The sequence below is a fragment of the Esox lucius genome, chromosome 6 (genome assembly GCF_011004845.1).
Source record: "Esox lucius isolate fEsoLuc1 chromosome 6, fEsoLuc1.pri, whole genome shotgun sequence".
Lineage (NCBI taxonomy): Eukaryota > Metazoa > Chordata > Actinopteri > Esociformes > Esocidae > Esox > Esox lucius.
The window spans coordinates 8443491-8464489 of NC_047574.1; the positions used below are offsets into that span (position 1 = coordinate 8443491).

The following is a 20999-nucleotide window of genomic DNA, read 5'->3' on the forward strand; positions in this document are numbered from 1 at the left end:
TTGTTTTTATAAATGTGAACTTTATAGCAGAATAAGATATATATTACAGACAACATAAGAAAAAGTGTATAAACATTCACGTAAATAAACACACGATCAATGTCTTCAAATGATCTGTCTCTGAGAGGTGCAGCGTACCCACAGTGATCTGAGACTACAGAGCAAGATGAGGAAGAGTAGGAGAGAAGTGAAGAGGAGGAGGGTGACATATCCGGCGTGAGGAAGAGGCGGAGTGTCTGGAGCCTCAGCAGGAATCATGTTGGTTAGATTTAACATGTAGCCCAGTGTCCAACCGGCATCACTACCTGAAATCTACACACACACACACACACACACACACACAAATAAATAAAAACAACTAATCTAGTGTTATCCCAGTAATATTCTGTATTTCATAAAATTCAGAGAATGTTTTTCAAGTCAGGATTTAGCAGTGTTGTTCTTGTCAAAATCTAAAATGTTATTAGTGTCAGGGACTAGAATTGAAATACTCTGTAGTAATTAGAAAAGAAAGTAGGGAAACTGAAACATAAACAGGATGTAGGCCTGCCCCAAACCTGTCACTCTTGAAAACATTTGGTGCATTATGGAACAAAAAATACGATAAAGGAGACCCCAAACTGAAATCCTATCTCAAAGCAAGAATATAAAATGTCTCTGGTTCAACATTAGATTTGTTGTCATTGTATTATTTTCAATTAAATGAAGGGATTAAATGATTTGCACATCATTGCATTCTGTTTTTATTTGAATGTCATGCAGCGTCCCAACTCTTTTGGAAACGGGGTTGTATAATACTTTTATTTTGTGGCTTTACTGATATTAAGTGATGCAGTTTGTGTGTGTGTGTGTGTCAGACCTTCTTAATGAACTTGATGTTTGACCAGGTGTCTGAGGTGAAGTTGTATCCATGGGTCAGTAGAAAGAGAATGTAGGTCCCAGAGAAGCAATACTCTGCCAGGTACTTTTCCTTCACATTAGGAAACTGCTGCTTGATCTGCGTACAGAAATATACACATTGACTGAGTGAGCAAATACACATCTCGACTGAGTGAGGAAATACACACCGACTGAGTGAGGAAATACACACCGACTGAGTGAGGAAATACACACCGCGACTGAGTGATGAAGCGTGCCAGTCAGATGGAATGAAGCCAACAGAATTGAGTCATCCCCACAGAGAGGGCTGATGTGCTTGATACCATTCCACTGACATTTAAACAGTCATCGAGAGACATCCTCCCCCTCAGCAGCCTCCACTGATGAGTGTGCGTAATGATGCATGCGACCAGCCTAGAGTGGAACTCAGACTGAGTACAATCCGGCACTCTGGTAACATGCTATCTGAACAGCCCTTACAGCCTGAGTTGAATGTACTCTGTTGCACATATTGATGGTTGCTGCCTGTATAAATGTAAGTCATTCAGCAGACGCTCTCATCCAACCTGATGGAACACTAGACATCACCACCTTTTCAACCTGGTAGCCACTGAGATGAAACAGGTGGTCTCAATAACAAATGCTATTAACGGAGCCGGTGTGACATTGAATGGTAATGTCTTTTATAGCATGCTGAATAAGGCAGGAGGAAAGTGATTACTTTGGAATGATGCTCCTTTGATTGATACCTAGTTTTACAGAAAAACTGCTCGACACTCTTGGATGCCTGGGGGTGCTGATATTTGGCCACATATAAAAGCTTGCAGTGTATGGATTTTGACAGACTTTTTGACTTGAATTTTTGAGGAGCTTTTCTGTGTTAGAGTGTAGGTGTACCTGTGTCCAGGGTGTTGAACAGTATCGTGCCATCTTCTCCATGTTGTTCTCCAGAGTGTCTGACGTCAAGTTAAGAAAGTTCATCACAAAGTAGTACGCTGAAAACGCCTGAGAGATAGATGAGAATGAATGTAGCAAGAAAGAGGGCAAGAAAAAGACAGAGCGAAACGAAGTGATGAAAGGTAAAGAATAGACAGATAATGACATATTGGCATTGTTTACAAAGTGACAACATGGCCCTGTATATAAACTGACAGCTAAGTCCAGATTTATAAAGTGAATGGTAGGTCCTCATTTATATAGTGGCAGCTTTGCCCCATTTATTAAGTAACAACTAGTTCCCATTTACTGAGTGACAGCTAGCCCAGTTTAATGAAGCCAAAGCTAGGCCACATTCATAGTTACAGCTAGACCTTCTTTATGAAGTGAAAGCTAGGCCATATTTATAAACTGACAACATGCCCCTTTTTGTAAAGTAAAAGCTAGGCCACATTTATAATCTGACAACTGGACCCTGTTTGTAAAGTAAAAGCTAGGCCACATTTATAAACTGACAGCTAGACTAGTTTGTAAAGTAAAAGCTAGGCCACATTTATAATCTGACAACGGGACCCTGTTTGTAAAGTAAAAGCTACGCCACATTTATAGTGTTGCTATATTGATCTCATTCCAAATGTTGGGCTTGTTAATCACATTCCTGCATTTCTTTTATTGTTTTATTTTACAGCTCTGGATATTGCTGCACAAAATGAATGATCCTTCCTGTAGTCGATATTGTCTTGTTAAAACAACAGTCTGTTATGGCAGACTGCAATTTTTTTCTTTGCAAACTGTGACATCCTGTTTGCCATCTACTGTATGCTTCCTATGATGTAAAAGCAACAAAAGGCGGGAAAGCTCACCCCAAACTGGCCCTGCAGCGGTGGCTGATAGACCCCATTGAACGAACAGTGGCTGAAGGTGCAGCCACTGAAGTTGAAAATGCGTCTAACAACTTCCTGGCATTGTAACGCATTTCCAGTTCCTCTGTGGGTAAAACCTTCACCGGCAGCAAGAGGTTTCTGAGTCGTGATGCAGGGGCTGGAATACACGCTGGAGTAGCTTAAATTAGTACTGTAACCTTGGTTGAAACAAGGGTCGAGCAATGTGCTGGCCCCTGCCTGACAGACAGAAACACAGGGAGGCAGACAGAGTAACGGGCCAGAGAAAATGTTAGATATTAAGTGTTGAATGTCATTGGCTAGTTTTATGGTTTCGTGGTCAGGGGTTACAGGTCAGATGTTAAAGTTCAGGAGTAAGACTGGTCAGGGGTACCTGAGTCTGCTGAGCCAGTGCCAGTTTCAGCACCTGGTCTTTCCCGTAGCACAGGAAGCTGTGTGTATATAGGAAGTAGTCGTTTCCATAGAGACGGAAGGTTACAGTATTCTCTGCCGACTCCCCCGTCTCGTCCTGATTGGTTGCAAAGGTAATCTGTGTGGAGGCTCCGCCCAGGTCAAGAGCTCCGGTGGTCCCTGAACCCTGCAGCATACGCAGACGCACACAGAGACCCGCACATACCCCTATTCAGTCAGTCTCTCAGCCAGTCAGTTGCCTCTTATAGAGAGAACACTCATGTAGTTTCCATCACTCATCAGGACTGTGCGGGACAAGCAGAAACATGGTCACTAGCGAGGAGGGGGCCCCAAATCGTCCGGACTCAGTTGCAGTTGGGCTTCTTGGTTAAAGTTCCACAGGGGAACAGTGTGAAAAAAATTACGCATTCACTACTGTAAACTAATATGGATAAGAGTTTCTGCTAAATTGTAAAAATGTTAAACACAGACTTGGCAGATTATGTTTTGAGAGGTTGTATGTCCCATTTAAACCTGATTAAAAAAACAATAATTGTATGGATGGATTGATCACTACTCTGTGAGTTGTGTTCCATCGTAAAAGACTTAGTGCATTTTGTAATCAAAGCCCAAGGTCCGTAGCCCAAAACCCACATTACCTTCGGAACCATCAGGCACTTAAGAAGTTACCTGTTTTAATCTGTCACTCAGGTAGTTGACGGTGACCCAGCCAAAGGCCCCCTCCTCCTGGCCAGAGATGATGCGAGCACCCTGATAGTCGAATGGAGTAGACTGCAATACCTTCTCTACAGACCCCAGAACCTGATCACACAGACTTTGGTTCTCCATCCTAAACACACATATACATAAACACACACAAAAGCACACGTTATTCTTGTGACTGCTGGCTGAAAGGTCCCCCATTTTCCTTTTGGTATCTGTATGGGGATTATTTTCTTTCTTCGATCAAACCCAACACAAACAAACACACTTCATCGTTGACACACCCAATTCCTATATCAAATAAAGGTTGTGTGCGGAGCTAAAGAACACCAAGAATCAATGGAATCTCGTGGGTTACATATATTCCCCCATTCAAGACTATGCTCAGGTCATGATGTATGTAATTGTTGTCAGATGGGGCTAAGTAAAGCTACGGCATATTTGACCGGCCCTCTGAAAAACCTTGACTGGGCCTTTGCGCTTAGAACCTAGTTTGGTCGTGTAATCAGCTTCAGACAGTGGGTGGGTTCTGATCCACACCAGATCATAACACTCCAATGTGAATTCTTTACCATCTGGGCTTGTGGTAATCTCGCTAGGCCATACCTCTAAAACCTGTTTGAATGGACCGCTGAAATTACTATTGTGATGTTACATTTCAAGAACCTTCCTTCCACCTGCAGCTGAAGTGTTCTGTTTGCTAATCACTACTGTATATTAGGATAGGAATCACTTTGTCAGGACTTTTCCATGTTCAATTTTGCACCATTGCAGGAAATGTGTTAAACTAGAACCCGGGTAGAAGGGGGTTCGGTTTCAGGTTAGGGGTACCTAAGTAGCCTCATCCCGGCGGTGGCCCCGAGGTACAGGGGGGTCTCATGGTGCCTGCGTCGGGGGACATTGAGCACTGCTTCTTGAATACATAACCTGAGAGAATGCCCTGCCTGTTCTGGAGACAGTGAGTAGCTGGAGATTCCCGGACCTGGACGGGAAAGACACATGGCTTTGCTAGGTTAAAATATTTAGATTTCATTAACATAGGTAGGTGTAATTACTAAGAAAGTATGAAGAATTATTCGTTTGATTAGCTAGATAGCATTAGCATTGCTAGTTTGAGATAGTTATGTAACGTTAACATTCCTTAGTTTCAGTGCCTTCCTGAATTCAAATGGCAATATAATGTTATCATTTCTAAATGTTGTTAATTAGACAAGTTTGTTTATCGAGATTAATATTGGCATTGCTAGATAGAATTTGCCAAATCATACAAACTCCTAGGTTTGTAACTACGTAATGTTAGAAATCCAAGGTTAAATCAGCAGGAATAGTGTTAACATTTCTAGATTTAGTTATATAGTAGTGATACATTTTATAAGCTAAATAACGTTTGCATTGCAAGGTATTGTTATCATAGGCATGTAGTGCTTGGGGCACCTTTGACTTGACAGAAATGTTTCTGCTTCACTCTCCCGGTGTCATTCTCCTTCTCTGCCGGCCACTCGTAGATATACACTGCTGTATGAGAAGAGCCGGCATCCAGGACAATTCCATACTGAGGGTGAGATAAAGAGATATACAGAGAGAGAGATACAGAAAGATACAATGGTTAATGATAATAACTTTAGAAAACCTTGAGGAAGTTAATAGCTCAGTAAGCACAAAATTTCCATCGACAAGTGTAGATACAGGAAAACCTGTCTCCTTGTAGATTAATTAGGCTGTGCAACTTTTGCAACACAGCAGAACTTGTGACGGATCTGCCTTTCCTTCATGAGTATAATTTCTCAAAAATGTTGACAATTACTCATGGTCAAATAGGTTAGTCTGCTTTTTCGTCTTCATTATTTAAAAAAACTAAACTATACTTATTAGGGTGATAGGCAAATATGAAAAAAGGTTTTTAAGGAAATCTGAAAATGTGTTTAATGAAAAAATGTCAAGACAAGAGATTGTGTGAAAATGGCCTATGTGCGACTGCTATGCTTTTACAACTTTCTCTGCATTTCTCATGAAATATAAATTGGTAATTCAGTTGCATACATATTAAAAAATGCAAATTGATAATATTTTTCAAGCAGCCATGTTGATTTTTTGGGAACTGTCCAAGTTGACATTTCTTTAAGAATATTATAAACAATAACTTTCCCAAACAATGTGTCCTACTGTAGATTAACAGCTGGAGTATGAGCTGCAGTTGGAGGAATGTAACCACTCTCAAATTCATAGAGTTATTAATGCTGTAATTGATTATCCATTAATGACATCATGTTTTTACCAATACCGGATTGCCAGTTTAATTCCAATGGGAAGTCTTTTAATTCTATATTGAAGTCACAAAACAGATCTCAACTGTCATACAACCACATGCTAAATATTTTATTGGAGGGACATTTCTAAAGATCTTTATATCTTGCAAATGTAGACTGCAAGATAAAATAACTCATATAAAGCTTTTTAATAACTAGCTAGAAAATATTAAGTAATTACGAAGCACACAGCTAATAGGCAAGACAGCTATAGTGAATATGCCTGATCATAAAACTCTAGCTAGCTGAAGAGTAGTCTAGTCTTATTGTGTCTTGAGGAATAACATTTGACTTTCACATAGTTATATTTTTCCATCCCAGAAAATGAAAAAGTTAAGCATTTAATGTGTTGTAACTTATTGCCATAACAACCACATGTGGTACCTTGAACTTCTGTTGGAGAGGTTTGTTCTGCAGTACTGCTGTTGTTACCAGGGCAACTATTGCTATGATACCAAGCACAGCGATGAAGATTACCACCGCCTTATGCCAGGGGTTCTTTTCTTTCATTTCTGGGAATGAGAGAGAGAGATAGTAAGACAGGGGTTGTGAGTCGGATTTTGTGGGATTTTGCGTTTTCCAGCCATCCACTCTGGATGTCACATCTGTATTATGTTGGGGAGGATTCTGAGTACTCATTGTTGCATTTTTACACAATGACTATCTAAAAAAAAAAAAAAAAAGTTCTAACAAAAATGTAACCAATGGTGCATTCATCAAGGGAAATGGTCCATGCTTGTCAGCAGGGGGCAACTTCCTATTTTGTCTTCTGTTAAAAAAGTGAGCATTAAAACAGTTTTCCTGCACAGGAACAGATAATGTCAGGAATAGATAGAGCAGAAAAAACATTTGTTCACTAAACATTTATTCAGGTATAATGGCACAGTACTGAAGTCATTAGATAAATTTTATCATGGCGCATTATGGCCTGTAGGTGCAGGACACCTCACAGCATTTTGTATCATGAAGTAGGCTGGTCCTCTCGGAAGTCCTTTAGGTCATTGCGCCCTAACTTTGTTTATAAATCCCCCTAACAGAAACTACTGGGACACCTTCCAAAAGTTTTGACATACTCGTTTCTGGACTCAATTTGTCTAATGTCCCTTCAAACTCTTCTTCATCTGCCTTTGGTTTTTCTTTATGTTGAACAATCTCCTAAAACACCATAGCATTTGAGCAGATTTAGGGGTTTTCAAGTTCTAAGTTTCATTTTGGCATGTATGGCTGTTTTGATTCTGTGATCACATTTTTATTTTTTCTGCAACTGTTATGTAATGTTTGCTATATCAATTTTGGTTCATGCAGTGTGACTTCCTTTTTTAATACGTTTAAATAGAATGATCGCAAATTTTGTTTTGTTTGTTGGATAACTCACGCACAATAGCTAATCTTTGCAAACATGCTTCATTTTGTTGTTGCTTTAGCTTTCACGATTCACTAACATTACGCTAACGTTACGCAACTAATATTTGCAGGGAATGTGTCTACACTGCCACTAGAAATGATCCTGAAGGGTGTTAGATGTAGTAGGAATAACCAATAAATAACTTGTTTCTATCACATGTAAAATAAATAAAAAAGTAATTTGTGGTTGGACTGTTATAGTAAGAATGCTGCAGTAATGCTTACAAGCAGTTACTGTTTGAGGTTTAACAGGAGGATTTTGGATTACAAAGTAACATGCTCTTTAATTACAAAGTGACATGCTCTTTAACTACAAAGTAACATGCTCACAGCAGGAAAAAACGTGTAGGGGCTCTGAATTTAAGGCAATTAACTGTTTATGGGGGGGGGGGGGGTTGTTCACTCCTCTTTCTTGGGGAAGTATCAACACATTTTTCCCTTAAGGACTTCAAATTGAAAAATGAATTGAGAGACTGGTTGAATGGTGTGTTAGGGTGAGGAAAAGAAAATGGGGGAGGAGGATTGTTAGGGAGTAACAGAGAGTGAGAGGAGGGGGTAGAGAGGGAGTTTGAGGGAAGGAGGCAGGGAGGAAGAAGGAGGTTGATGGACTTGGGCCAGCTTAACATCATGACATCATCAGCAGATGAATTGACTACATATGTGTTGCTTGCTCGAGTAAACTCAAAGTGTGTGTGTGTGTGTGTATTCAGGCTTTTCTTTTGATTCGAGCATTCAGCAAGAGCTCTATGAGTTTCCATTGTTTACAGAATATAGGTGATCCAAGAGGGCAACTGGCTGATTCAAGAGGACAACTGGCTGTTTTGGGGCTGTTTACACAGGGGCAGTGGAACAAGAGGAGCCCGTTGCACATCTGGCTCCTGACACTTGTAATGTATAGCCCTGTTTATACCTGGTTTCAAATGTATCAACAAGAGATCACTGTATGTTTTGTAATTGTCTACACTCCTCTGAACATGCGGTCACAATGAGAATGTGTACAAGATTAGGACAAAAGACACTTGTCAGTGCCAGGTATTAATAGGGCTTGGTAGATTAACAGACATTCAGCCAGACAGTAATTACTATGCAACTCACTGCACAGAACTGTGATGCAGTAGATAGCACCAACAACACAGCCACCACACATATCACACACTAAAGCCAATGTGCTTCCAGTTATCATAGACGTCACCCAAACACGAACCGTAACGCACCCAAACAGAAACCACAGCAAAATAAAAGGTGGACAGAGAAATAACGGGAGAAGAAGGAAGAGGGATTGAGAGGGAAATCAATTGAAAAGGAGACAGAGGACACAAATTAAAGAGATGGTAAGGAAACAAGCTAAACAGTTTAACACTACTGAATATTCTTAGTTTACTGATTAACAGACTACATACACTGAAAAGTCTAAACACTCTACTGAACAGTCTTTCAACGGACTACTAAACAGTCAAAATTTACTGACTATTAAACAGTCTAACTGCTGAACAGTCTAACGTCCTTGACTACTGAACAGTCTAACTACTGAACAGTCTAAGTTCCTTGACTACTGAACAGTCTAACTACTGAACAGTCTAAGTTCTTTGACTACTGAACAGTCTAACTACTGAACAGTCTAAGTTCCTTGACTACTGAACAGTCTAACTCCACTGAACCGAGGAGAAACACAAAAGCTGAAAGTGACTTACCTCCTAACCCTCACCCTCCGCGGGTTATCCAGGAAGGTAAAGATAAGAAAAAAAGAGAGCAACCGAGAGAAGAGAGACCGAGAAGGGTGTAAAAAGACAGAGGAAGAACGAGTTTAGTAGACAGGGAGAATGAGAGGATGAGAAAAAGGGGGGAGGGAGAGAGAGAGAGAGAAGTTGATGGTGAGCGATAACGGTAACTATGTGACACAACTAGTCTGTTAGATAACCAGGAGGATTTTCCCTCTCTAATGACCACGGCAGCGACACAATGTGTGTTATGTGTTTCAGAAGAACAGGCGCTTAGAAACCGAGCCTGGCATTTCCTCTCCCAGCCTCGGTAGTACAGCCTGTCGGCATGGAAACAGAGCTGAAGTGTGTACGTGTGTGTGTGTGTGTGTATATGACAGAGAGAGACTGTGTGTGTTTGTGTGTGTGGAAAAAAAACCTTGAAAGGGGCTCATTATGGGGAGCCAGTGTTTGACTCTATACTCCATGTGTGTGGGGCGGAAGTGGGGACCCCCTTCTTTGGGTGTTTGTGTTAGAGTGCGATTGGTCCGGCAGTTTGTGACATAGCTGTGACGGATTGGAATTCCCTGTGTGTTGCATGTGAGTGGGTTAGTGTGTGTGCTTGCGCTCGGGCATGTGTCACGTTCCGTAATAACCGACCAAACATTGTCGCTCGAACGAAAGGACAACATAACTACAACCAAAGCAGAATACAAAAGATTTTAAAAGGGGATTTCATTCACACTCATTGGGTGTCCACTGAAAAACAAATTGAAGCCCAACATGAAAAACAACTTCTAAAAGACACCCACCATGAATGCCCACTAAGTTACCACAAAGAAGGCAAACCAAATGAACCCACACCAACTAGAATAGGGAGTGAAAATCTAAAATGGAGCAATATATGCGGACCTGCCAGTATACATGTTGTCCAGCACTGTGCCGGCAAATACAGCACTGGAAAAAATTAAGAGACCACTGCACCTTATTCTTTCCTTTCCAAAAAAGTTGAAAAGGAAAGTTTTAAGTGAGGAACAGAAGCGTTCATTTGGCAGGCGTCTCGTAATTTTAACCCTCATGTTCCTCACTCAAAACCTTCCTTTTTGACTTATTTGGAAAGAAAAAGGTGCAGTGGTCTCTTAATTTTTTCCAGAGCTGTAGTCCAGCACTGTGATAAACTGAAAAACTTTAAAGATCTGTTTGTATATAAATTATAATAGTATATTATAGTAGTTTGCTTTAGAATGGGTGCTTTTCTGTCCAATTGTTATCTCACTATGAATGTGATAAATATCTTGCATTTATTTAGATTAGTTGGCTTTGGCTCATGAATGGATATTCTGATCAAAGTTACAGCCTCAGTCCTGATGACCTCTTGAACTTTCATGGCTTTTGAGGAGACACGGTTCCCAGCAAAAATAATGGGTCTGGAGAGTGTCACTTTTAAGTGAGGGAGGGTGTCTTTGGTGAAAGAGGAAAATGGGAAACCATATTGTAAACATTGAGCTAACACACCTCATATATTAAACATATTACATTTTGAAACCTGACTTTTGCTCTCTTTTATATAATAATATTTTGGTTGCATGATAAGATATGTATTTTTTAATCCAAACAAGACCAGAATACTGGCTACCTGGGTAACAAACAGGATTTCCCGGGGACAGGACAGAGTATTCCTGTTTGGGCCCCCACTCATGTTCGTCTGCAGGATGCTATTTTGTGCTGGTCTTTTCCCAGTGATGTAACTGAGGCTACTCCAGTAAAGAAGTGGAATGTGTTTAATATCAGCATTTGAGGCAATCGAATTGGCTTGTGGCTATCAAAACTCTGCTCTCACACAGGTTTGTATGTAAAAATGTTTAGCCTTCTAAGAATACTATTTCAAACAACGCATCAACCAGCTGTAACTTTTTATTTCATGACAGTGTTAGTTGAAACGTATACTGTCCAGCACGTTACCTAGCACTTCGTTTGAGAAGTCAGTACTAGCCATTACATAAAGAACTAAGTGAAATGTGTTCAGGAATATGATTCGAGGTGCACATTTCACAGACAACCCCTCTCTTGGGACGCTCCATAAAGGAATGAAGCAGAAATAAAAGAGATGGTGGTGAGAAAAAAAAGTCTAACCACCCATTGTTATCATGGGTGCATTGAGTGTTGGAACCAGGCAAACACAAAGCGGAAGAGAACTTTCCTGCGCTTGCTTGTTATTACTACAGACACCACATTTGCACAATCAACATTGGTGTTTCAAAATTAAATTCTGCCTTAAAATGTCTTTTGTTGTCTTCTAAAATTATTATTGTATTCTCAGATCACCATTTTGTCAGGCAAACAGTATCTTTGTTTGCTGTGAATTCTGGAAATTTGTGATATTTTTTAAACAGACCAATACGTACATCCTATGGAAACGTTAATTTGCACGTTCTAGATTGTGCTGAGGAGATCATGTGTCATTATGACACAAATGTACCTCACTGATGTGATTAGTACAATAAGTAGATGTGTTACTGTCAAACACATTAAAAGAGTACACTTGGTACCAATTAAGCCTAGTCCAGACTTTATATAGAATAAGTAAATTCAATTAATCTAAAATTTTATGTCCAATATAGATTTATTTTTTAAACACATATCATACATTTCAAAGTGTTAATTTTGGTGGGCTTAATAAGTGTGCTTGCCCTAGCAAAGTGTTTGTGAATTAATAAGCACTGCAAAATGACTGTCCATTTTTGTCTTTTTTGGCCTTGAAAGAAAATCCATGACTGAGACCATGTTTTGTAACTCTGTCTGAACCCATTTCTAACACTCTCCGGCAGAGTGACTCACTAAGGAGACAGACTGGTAGTACAAATAGTGAACAATACAAAGCTAAAAGTGACTTTCAGAATTCTGTGGAGCTGAGGTCACAATGTTGAAAGGCTGCAACACCTCTGGCAAATCGCCTTCCTTCCAATAGTTCTAACTATCCCTTAAAGTGCTCGTTTCAACTAACAGTAACCCTTCCTGCTGTTCATTCTGCCGCACGGAAACCCACAAACACATCAATCACCCCCATTAGCAGCACACTGAAGGTTTCCTGCCATTGTTCCACTGTTTGTTTGTTCATGTGTGTGTGCGTGCGCGTGTGTGTGTGTTACAGTATGTCTTTGTATATACCGTATGTGCATGTACATTAGATGTATGCAACAAGAGTTGGGCTCTATAGTTGCCATGGCACCTTGAGGTAGTCTGTGCAGAGAGCTCCTGTACATTTTTGAATATCTAAAGGAGTATACTGTAGATCGTGTCTGAGTTACTATTTATTTCCTTCCTTCCATTCTGATGGCAAATTAGCTCTTTTGACATAGCTAACAATGCTAGCAAGTTAAAACTGTTAGGGCCAGTTTCGGAGACACGGGTTACGCCTAGTCTAGGACTAAATAATCAAGTTCAATAGAAAACTTGAAAGAGCTTGTTTTTTTTGGCCTAGACTAGGCTTAATCTGTGTCTGGGAAACTGGCCCTTAGTGATTTGAATTTAACAGCATAGCTACACCACCATATACATTTAGTTGTTTAACTTACGTTCTACCCCGTGAGAAACAGCAATGCGTGGTGAGCTGGCGGAAGTGACTGACTCATCATTCAGTCTGAGGACTAAGACTTTGTGGACTGTTATCACAGACTGGGAACATTTCAATGTGCTGTTGGGAACGGCGATATGCCGGTGAGACGCCTTAAATGGTGAGGTAACTGAGCTTCCTGTCAGCCTGCCAGCCAACAACCTGCTCATCTCCCCCCGATTCTGGATTACAACAATACGTTCCACTCTAGCTGAACATTGTTGTACACTGGTGCAGACCTACTGTTAAATGTGCAGTAAACGTTCAGCAGAAAAATATAATAATGGGGAACCTTTTCCTGTCCTCCTTTTGAAAAGGAAAATGTGGGCTCAGGCGTTGGTGTTAGGGCAGAAATTACAACTGGGGTTGAGGTTAGAATTAGGCATTATTGTTTTTAGGTTTAGGCACTGGAGCTAGAATAAGTTTACGCATCAGTGTTAGGCTAATGAGGTTACAGTTAGGTTGGGGTTATGTTTACGGTTCAGGTTTAGCTTTCAATGGTAGGATTAGTGAATTTGATTTTTTTAAGGGCAATCAACTTTGGTATTCCCATTTACATAAATGTATGTGTGTATTTGTGTGTGTGAGATAGAGAGTAAGGATGCACCCTTAAATTTGTGAGCAACACATTGTCACACTGGGACTAATGATACAGAGGCAATGAGAGGTCATGCTGACCCTGCAATGGGGAGAGTTACATTTCATGCAAAGCTGAAAATTGCCCAGATATGAAAATCACCAAAACTTCCCGCTTGTCTTTCCACATTATTTAGAGCATCAACATTGAGCTGTCCAGAGGATGTGCTCTCATGGCCAGTGTCCCTACATGGCGTACCACATGATATTCATCCCCACACCAAGGTACACCACCAGGCCCAACCCAGAGAGACCAACACTACCATACACCACCAGGCCCAACCCAGAGAGACCAACACTACCATACACCACCAGGCCTAACCCTGAGAGACCAACACTACCATACACCACCAGGCCCAACCCAGAGAGACCAACACTACCATACACCACCAGGCCCAACCCAGAGAGACCAACACTACCATACACCACCAGGCCCAACCCAGAGAGACCAACACTACCATACACCACCAGGCCCCACTCAGAGAGACCAACACCAACAGATCCCTTCCAGAGAGACCACCACCCCCTTACACCACCAGGCCCAACCCAGAGAGATCAACACTACCATACACCACCAGGCCCAACCCAGAGAGACCAACACTACCATACACCACCAGGCCCAACCCAGAGAGACCAACACTACCATACACCACCAGGCCCAACCCAGAGAGACCAACACTACCATACACCACCAGGCCCAACCCAGAGAGACCAACACTACCATACACCACCAGGCCCCACTCAGAGAGACCAACACCACCTTACACCACCAGTCCCCATCCAGAGAGAACATCACCACCTTTTACCACCAGGCCCCATCCAGAGAGACCATCACCACCCTACACCACCAGGCCCCAAGAGGATTCATAACACAAATATTGTGCACTTCATAAAATGCTCACTATGTCACAGCATTTATGTATGGGAAACCAGGCATATGGTTTTGACCCACCTAAAAAAATAAAACACATTAACTATAGTTTTATAAATGACCAAAATTAGACCACAGTACCTTCTAAGCATAACATAAACCAGTATTTTAAAGCTTGCAACAAAAACAAAAAAACATCTGTCATAATCCATCCATATTTCTGCCCTCTACCTGAAGCTTCCAGTGAGTGATCCTTTGAAAAGTACAGATCCGTGCAGAAGAATTATACATTAAATATATGCAGCATTGGTCTTCTGACTGAACACCCTTCAAAGAATCTTAAACCTAATCAAAAACCTCATAGGGTCTCTCAGCTGGCCACTTCCTGTTAAAAGAGAAAACCTTAAGAAACACTTCCTGACAGATGAAGAAACTCAACAGTTAAATGACTCAGCAACAGGAATGTGTCTTTATTTCTTTGAAAAAAGCAGAGCACGGTAGGGGCTTGGAGGACAGCATCATCAACATCTACATGTCCCTTTTAGAGATTTTTCCTAACCCTCGCTGTATAAGCTGTTGCCGCTTGCTCTTTGGGGTTTCAGTCTTGGTGTCTGTAAAAGCACTTTGTGAAAGCTGCGGATGTAGAAGGGGTTTTATAAAAAATATATATATATTGATTGATCTAAACCAGCATACTAAATAGCAGTAACTGAAACAACTTGACGATCTCAGCAAATGCATTGTTGTTGGTTGGCTATGTACTAAAGTGCAGATGCAGCACATCTCCACACACCTTATCGCACACTTTCACTGAATGAATTATTACAGACAGTAGCGTAATTGTTTCACTCTTACCACACGCAGGATTCCGACCAGCAAACCCAGAACACAAAGGTGTGGTGTCACCCACGAAGCATTGTTACTGCGAAACTGTCAGCACAAAGGAAACAGCTACTTCACGGTCTCAGTGCAAGTGATGGCACTGACTGACTAGCCCTTCCACACCAGTGACAGTAGCATATGGTGCCGACATATTATTTTGATCAAACATCTTGCAAACTAAATGTTGCGTGCTGGGATCAGTCATTCATTAATTTCAATTGGAAATAAGCCTATGAAGACAATCTTTCAATGCCACCATCTCGGTTTTAATGCAAATCATAGTTTTTTTTCTTCAACTGTTTATTTCAATTGCATATACATGCTTTGACAACTTAGTATTGTTGGTGGGCAATGAGAGATAGAAACAGATGGCTTACCAAAACATCTTGATTCTGTTTTAAAAAGGGGTCTTCTGTCAGTAAAGTGACATGAATGAGTGGTCTTAGGCAAGGAAATGACTTGCCTAAAGATGCTCCTTATGATTAATGGTACTATGGTTTTTTTAAACTATGTTCTGACACCTCAACACTAACTTCTGGGGCCTCCAGAATGCCGTATCCTCTAGGGCCCCCTGAATGGCGTACCCTCTGGGGCTCCCTGAATGGCGTACCCTCTGGGGCCCGCTGAATGGCATACCCTCTGGGCCCCCCTGAATGGCTTAGCGGGAAAGTAATTGCCTCATAGTCAGTTGCGTCACTGTGAGACTGGGGTTCAGTCTTGCCATCAGGTTAGCCCAGACATTAGCCCAGACATTAGCCCAGACATTAGCCCAGACATTAGCCCAGACATTCCAGACATTTTTTGCCCTTGCCTCATCGGGCTCTAGTGACATCTTGCCCTGGATTGGGTTCAGTCCAGATATAAGAGTGGACAATGCATTTCCTCTGGCTTATCTAGACTTCCTATTTGAGCTGGCAGCATGATAGAGGCCAGAACTGAATTCAGCATGCCTAGCCCTGGACTAAAAATGTAAGTTCAAAATAGATTTCAGCAAGACTTTTTAGTACAGGATTAGGATAAATCTGTTTCCATGAAAACTGCCCTGAACACAAATGTAAAGACATTCAGACACTGTTATGAACTTCCAGACACTATTTAAAATATTAGAATTTTGAACGTTCAGACAACAGATGGAAAACTGTGGACCATGTTTTAAACACTTGAACACTATTTAGAATCATACACATTTAATTTGACAACCATTACCATGTTAATAAAAAAAATGGTTGCTCATATGATGCTAACTGATGAGGCTTATGTAATGTAAATGCCTTTTTTTAAATGGGTGTCACAAATTGCAGCACAGATTGATCTGTACACTTCCTGCTTTTACGTCCTGCTTTGCTCCCTGGGTACACTTGCAATGGCTGCCAGCCCCCCCCCCGCCCAATTATGGCATCACTGACTTAAAAGGGGATGCACATTCTATTCACAATTTCTATGTTTAGAACACTGAGACTATATACAATCAGATATTGTAATGAGGTTGCAGAAATGTACCAATGGTGTTTGTCTGTGTGTCTGTGTTTGTGTCTCCATCTTTGTGTGTGTGTGTGTGTGTGTGTGTGTGTGTGTGTCAGGCAGTGCTATAATCTTACCTCTCTGTTCAGCCATGGTCCGTATCTTTCAGTAGTCACACAATGGCCTTTCTATTCACGCTCCCCTCTCCCGCTCTGTTTCCTCCCTTCCTCCCTCTGTCCTCGCTCCTCGGTCTCACTTACACACAAGCTGCTCTCTATCTACACACTCTCTTCTCTGCCTCCTTCCCTACCTACACATCTCTCTCCCCGTACACACTGCTCTCCTTCACCCTAAGCCTGCATCTCTTTCTGCCTCCAGACTGTTTATTAGAACAAGCTGACAGCCTCCCTCTCTCCACCCCTCCCACTCTCTACTCTCCCTCTCTCTCCCTTTGACTCTCTCTCACCCCAACGCTGTTCCTCTCTCCCTTTGACTCTCTCTCTCACCCCAACGCTGTTCCTCTCTCCCTTTCTGTTCTGTCTTGCCTTGTCTCACTTTAACTGGTTGTTCCTCTCTTCCAGTCTGTCCTCTTTCTGAAAGTGTTTGATCAGCTCTTTTAATTCCTCAAACAGACTGGTTGAATTGTACGCTCTTAGAGTTGTTGTGGAAACAATGGAGATCCTCAACGTGCCATTGCAATTCACATTTGCAATTGTTTTTGGTAAAAGGGTTATTGGAGAAGTTGACGGGTTGTCCATCTTGTATTGTTGCAATACGTTGTTGCATTGTTTTCACACGTGGCAGATACCATATCCTCCAGAGACATTGACACCCAAGGTAAAGATTACCAGAAAAGTCTATGAAAGTCATTGTTGCTCATTAGCTTGATTTTCCAAAAAATATGAGAGGAATGTAACTGTTAATGGATGAGAAATAGTTGGAGGAAAAACTAATTCTTAATCAAGCAGTAAATATTCTTCTTTTCAAAAACTTGCCAGCATTATTGCTTCAGAATGTAAGGTTTTTGCATTTTTCTTCTAGATCTTTTCTTTAGAAAGTACAATCACTCCAAAAAAGTTATGGGATAGCTACAGCTTCTGATAAAGATGAAAATGTTGTCTCTTACCTCTGCTGTCTGCTTCACTGAATCATGGCAATATTACTTTAGTCCTCCTTCAACATATAGAGTAGTAGTGTGTTATTTTGGAACTTATTACTAAAACTCTTGTCAATAATTTTAGCTAACTAGCTAGCTGTTTGAGGAGTGCAAGGTCCAGTAGCCTCTTTGTAGTGTTGATAGCAAACCCTAAGATTCACGTCTGATCAAACCTTGAGAAAAGAATACAGAGGGACAGAGAAGATTGTAAGAGATAAAGAGATTGTGTGAGTGGAAATGGGAGGTGCATCTTGTGTTGATACAAATCAATTTGATCATAGCCATTCCATATGCAATTATTATATCACCAAGCCTGACGAAAAGAGAGAGTGCGGTGTGCAGTGTGTCTGTGTGTCTGTGTGTATGTGTGTCATGGTACGGTGAGCAGCAGCGCCACCATTCCGTGCATCTTCAGTTTCCCATATCTTACGAACACATCCCGGACTTGTTTTGTCACATGTCTTCAATCATTCACGCCAGGCACCAATTCATATCGGTTGTAAGTGTTTAAATGTTTCCCCTCTGCTCCCCACAGTGTGGATCATTTTCATGGTCATGTTTGCTGTTAATTGTAAGTACGTTATACCTGTTGCCTACCTACGTTTTGCTGCTTTAGTCAGCCCTTTTCTTTTGTTGTTTTGTTTGCTCTGTGTTTATTCATTCAATTAAAATATCCACACCAACTACCTCTGCCTGCACCTGGTTCCTTGCTCCCGCAACACTACACCCATTCATTACACTGTGTACATGTTTTAATATACTGTTAAGGACCAATCCCCACAACAATGGTAAAACAAGAAACAAAAGAAAGGGATATTTCTTTATTGGGAAATGGGTTATTTTTGGTGTTGGCTTTAGGGTTAGCATTAGCGGGACAAAATGTTTGTTTGAGAGTCCACACAGCAACAAAAAGATGTAGGACGTACAGGCAAAGTACTTGGGAGTCTACCTGACAGAGAAGGAGGAGCCCTGGCATCTTGCAGTGAAGCCGGTGCTAGGCGATTTGTCCAAAACACTCACCTCTGGGGAGGAAAAAAAGAATACCTCTGAGGGAATACTCGCCTACTCCTCAGAGTCTGTGTTTCTGAAGCAGTGCAATCTTTGGATGGTTTCCATGGAAGGGGTCAAATGTGTACAACACTTTCATATATGCACGGATGTAAACTGGAGCACAAAATAACTTCCTCACTGCAAAACTTAAGTAGAAAAAAAGCAGCTGTCTCCCAATCTATGTCCAACAATCTGAAACCCGTGGTTCTCAGCAGTGAAGCACCACTGAGTGTTAGTCTGGCGTCTACATGCATTTAATAGAGATGTGATTGGTATCTAAGCAGCCTACGTTCTACAATTGCATACAAAGTCCTTTTCAGTCATTCTCATTTGTTCTCGTCTCAATGTCATCATATCATATCATCCATATGAATTACTCCTGCAGAGTTGTTTGGGGTACATGAAGAGTGAGGCTTGTAGGTTGTAGTTGGAGAGTGTCTACGTCTGGACAACATAAGTGTGTGTAGATACTTTTGCATTGTTCTGCAACATCTGAGTTTGGGACTCCATCCCGAAAGATGTTCAAATATCACACCCCACTAACTGAGGCTTTCAAGGCTGCTTGTCCTACATTGATTCAGTAGGCATCCAGTTAATCTCTTGATACCTTGCTAAAACCTGTAATGTCCCTTGTAGTTTGACAGTCAAGGCCACAAACACTGAATCTGCAGGGGAATGAAGCAGCTCTTTCTGTCATAGCATATAATTTTGCTTTTCCACAGACTGTATGGCACTTTAGCTTGAGTAGCTAGTGAATTGTTCATAGCTACTGAACCAGTCCGCTGTCACCTCGAGTACGTGTGTTGCAGAGTTTGTGTGAACGTTAAATCTAGGCTTAGAACTCACCCATGATTCCAGGTATATGTCGCCATTTGACCCTGGCTGGACCCCAAGTTTTGGTGGGCCCTCTAGGCGATCAGAACTAATGTTATTTGTGGGCTCACCTAGGGTGGTTCTAGTCATTATCAGACTGTGGGATACACCCATTTTGGAGAAACATTCTCAGTACCACTGCATCATTTTCCTGCTTCATCCTGTATTTTATAGAGGAAGTGGGCCGGCACTGGGCCTAGCGGGAGCTGTATCTTCCCATAGGGGAAGTGCAGCGCCGTAGGGTTTAGAAAAGAATGCAATTTCGGTCATTATAGATTCACACTTTGAAATAAGTGAAAACTGGAGCGTAAGCGGCTGTTCTGTTGCATTATTTATAACTCTTTCCTGTGTTAATATATTATGTAATATTTTGGATCAACAACTTAGGACACGGCACATAGGTTTGTCTGGTTGTGGGGCTCCGCCAACACCCCAAAACAGTCAGAGCGCCACCATTGGGGGGTACCACATGACGTCTGTAAAGGGGTCATTTACCTTTATGTCTCACAATCAATCTGTCAGCAGTCCTCATTTTCTATCAACAATGGGGCTGCATTGTAGTTAGTAACTCACACCCATTATCTCACATCGTTCTTCAATCAGCAGGTGCGTCAGAGGTTTGGATCCTTTCTTCAATGTACACTGCTCAAAGAAATTAAGGAAACACGTAATCATCACAGTATAACACCAAGTCAATTGAACTTAGGAAGCGTAAGTGATTGTGAATCAGTGTGAATCAATGTCACCTGTTTTGGTGCAAATGAAAGTGACAACATGTGCTCTGGAAAGACAACAGCAAGACAACCCTCCAAAAGGAAATGGTTTTGCAGGTGGTAGCCACAGACAATTGCTCTCTCCTTATCCTTCCTGACTGAACTCTAATTTTATGTTTTGCCAGCAGCCCATTCAGGTTGCACAGGTAGTCCAGCTCCTCCAGTATGGCAAATCCATACATGCCGTCGCAAGAAGGTTTGTTGTATCTCGCAGCACAGTTTCAAGTAGTACAGTCTCTGAAGTATATACCAGGAGATGGGCCGTTACACTCGAAAAGCTGGACAGGGCTGTAGATGGGCATTAACCCGGCAGGACCAGTATCTGCTTCTTTATGCGAGGAGGAACAGGAGGAGCACTGCCAGAGCCCTACAAAATGACCTCCAGCGGGCTACTGGTGTGCATGTTTCAAACCAAACTGTCAGAAACAGACTCCATGAGGGCGGTTT

General features: G+C 41.5%; 1 protein-coding gene across 4 annotated transcripts; it reads right to left on the minus strand.

Annotated features, from left to right (window-relative positions):
* On the minus strand, positions 1 to 17156 carry entpd1 (ectonucleoside triphosphate diphosphohydrolase 1). Of its 4 annotated transcripts, none has more exons than XM_010897649.5 (10): positions 16838 to 17149; positions 6521 to 6648; positions 5265 to 5382; positions 4662 to 4812; positions 3798 to 3957; positions 3091 to 3294; positions 2679 to 2936; positions 1777 to 1884; positions 860 to 997; positions 1 to 312 (listed from the first exon to the last, which is right to left on the minus strand). In XM_010897649.5, exons 1-10 carry the CDS (start codon positions 16851 to 16853, stop codon positions 106 to 108), a joined length of 1488 nt encoding a protein of 495 aa, XP_010895951.1. In that variant the 5' UTR covers positions 16854 to 17149; the 3' UTR covers positions 1 to 105. The 4 variants fall into 4 exon arrangements, 3 of the variants coding, with proteins under 3 accessions (XP_010895951.1, XP_010895952.1, XP_019903186.1); XM_010897650.5 differs by lacking the exon at positions 16838 to 17149 and adding an exon at positions 14589 to 14608; XM_020047627.3 differs by lacking the exon at positions 16838 to 17149 and adding an exon at positions 9232 to 9945.
* Between the last annotated feature and the right edge of the window lie 3843 nt (positions 17157 to 20999).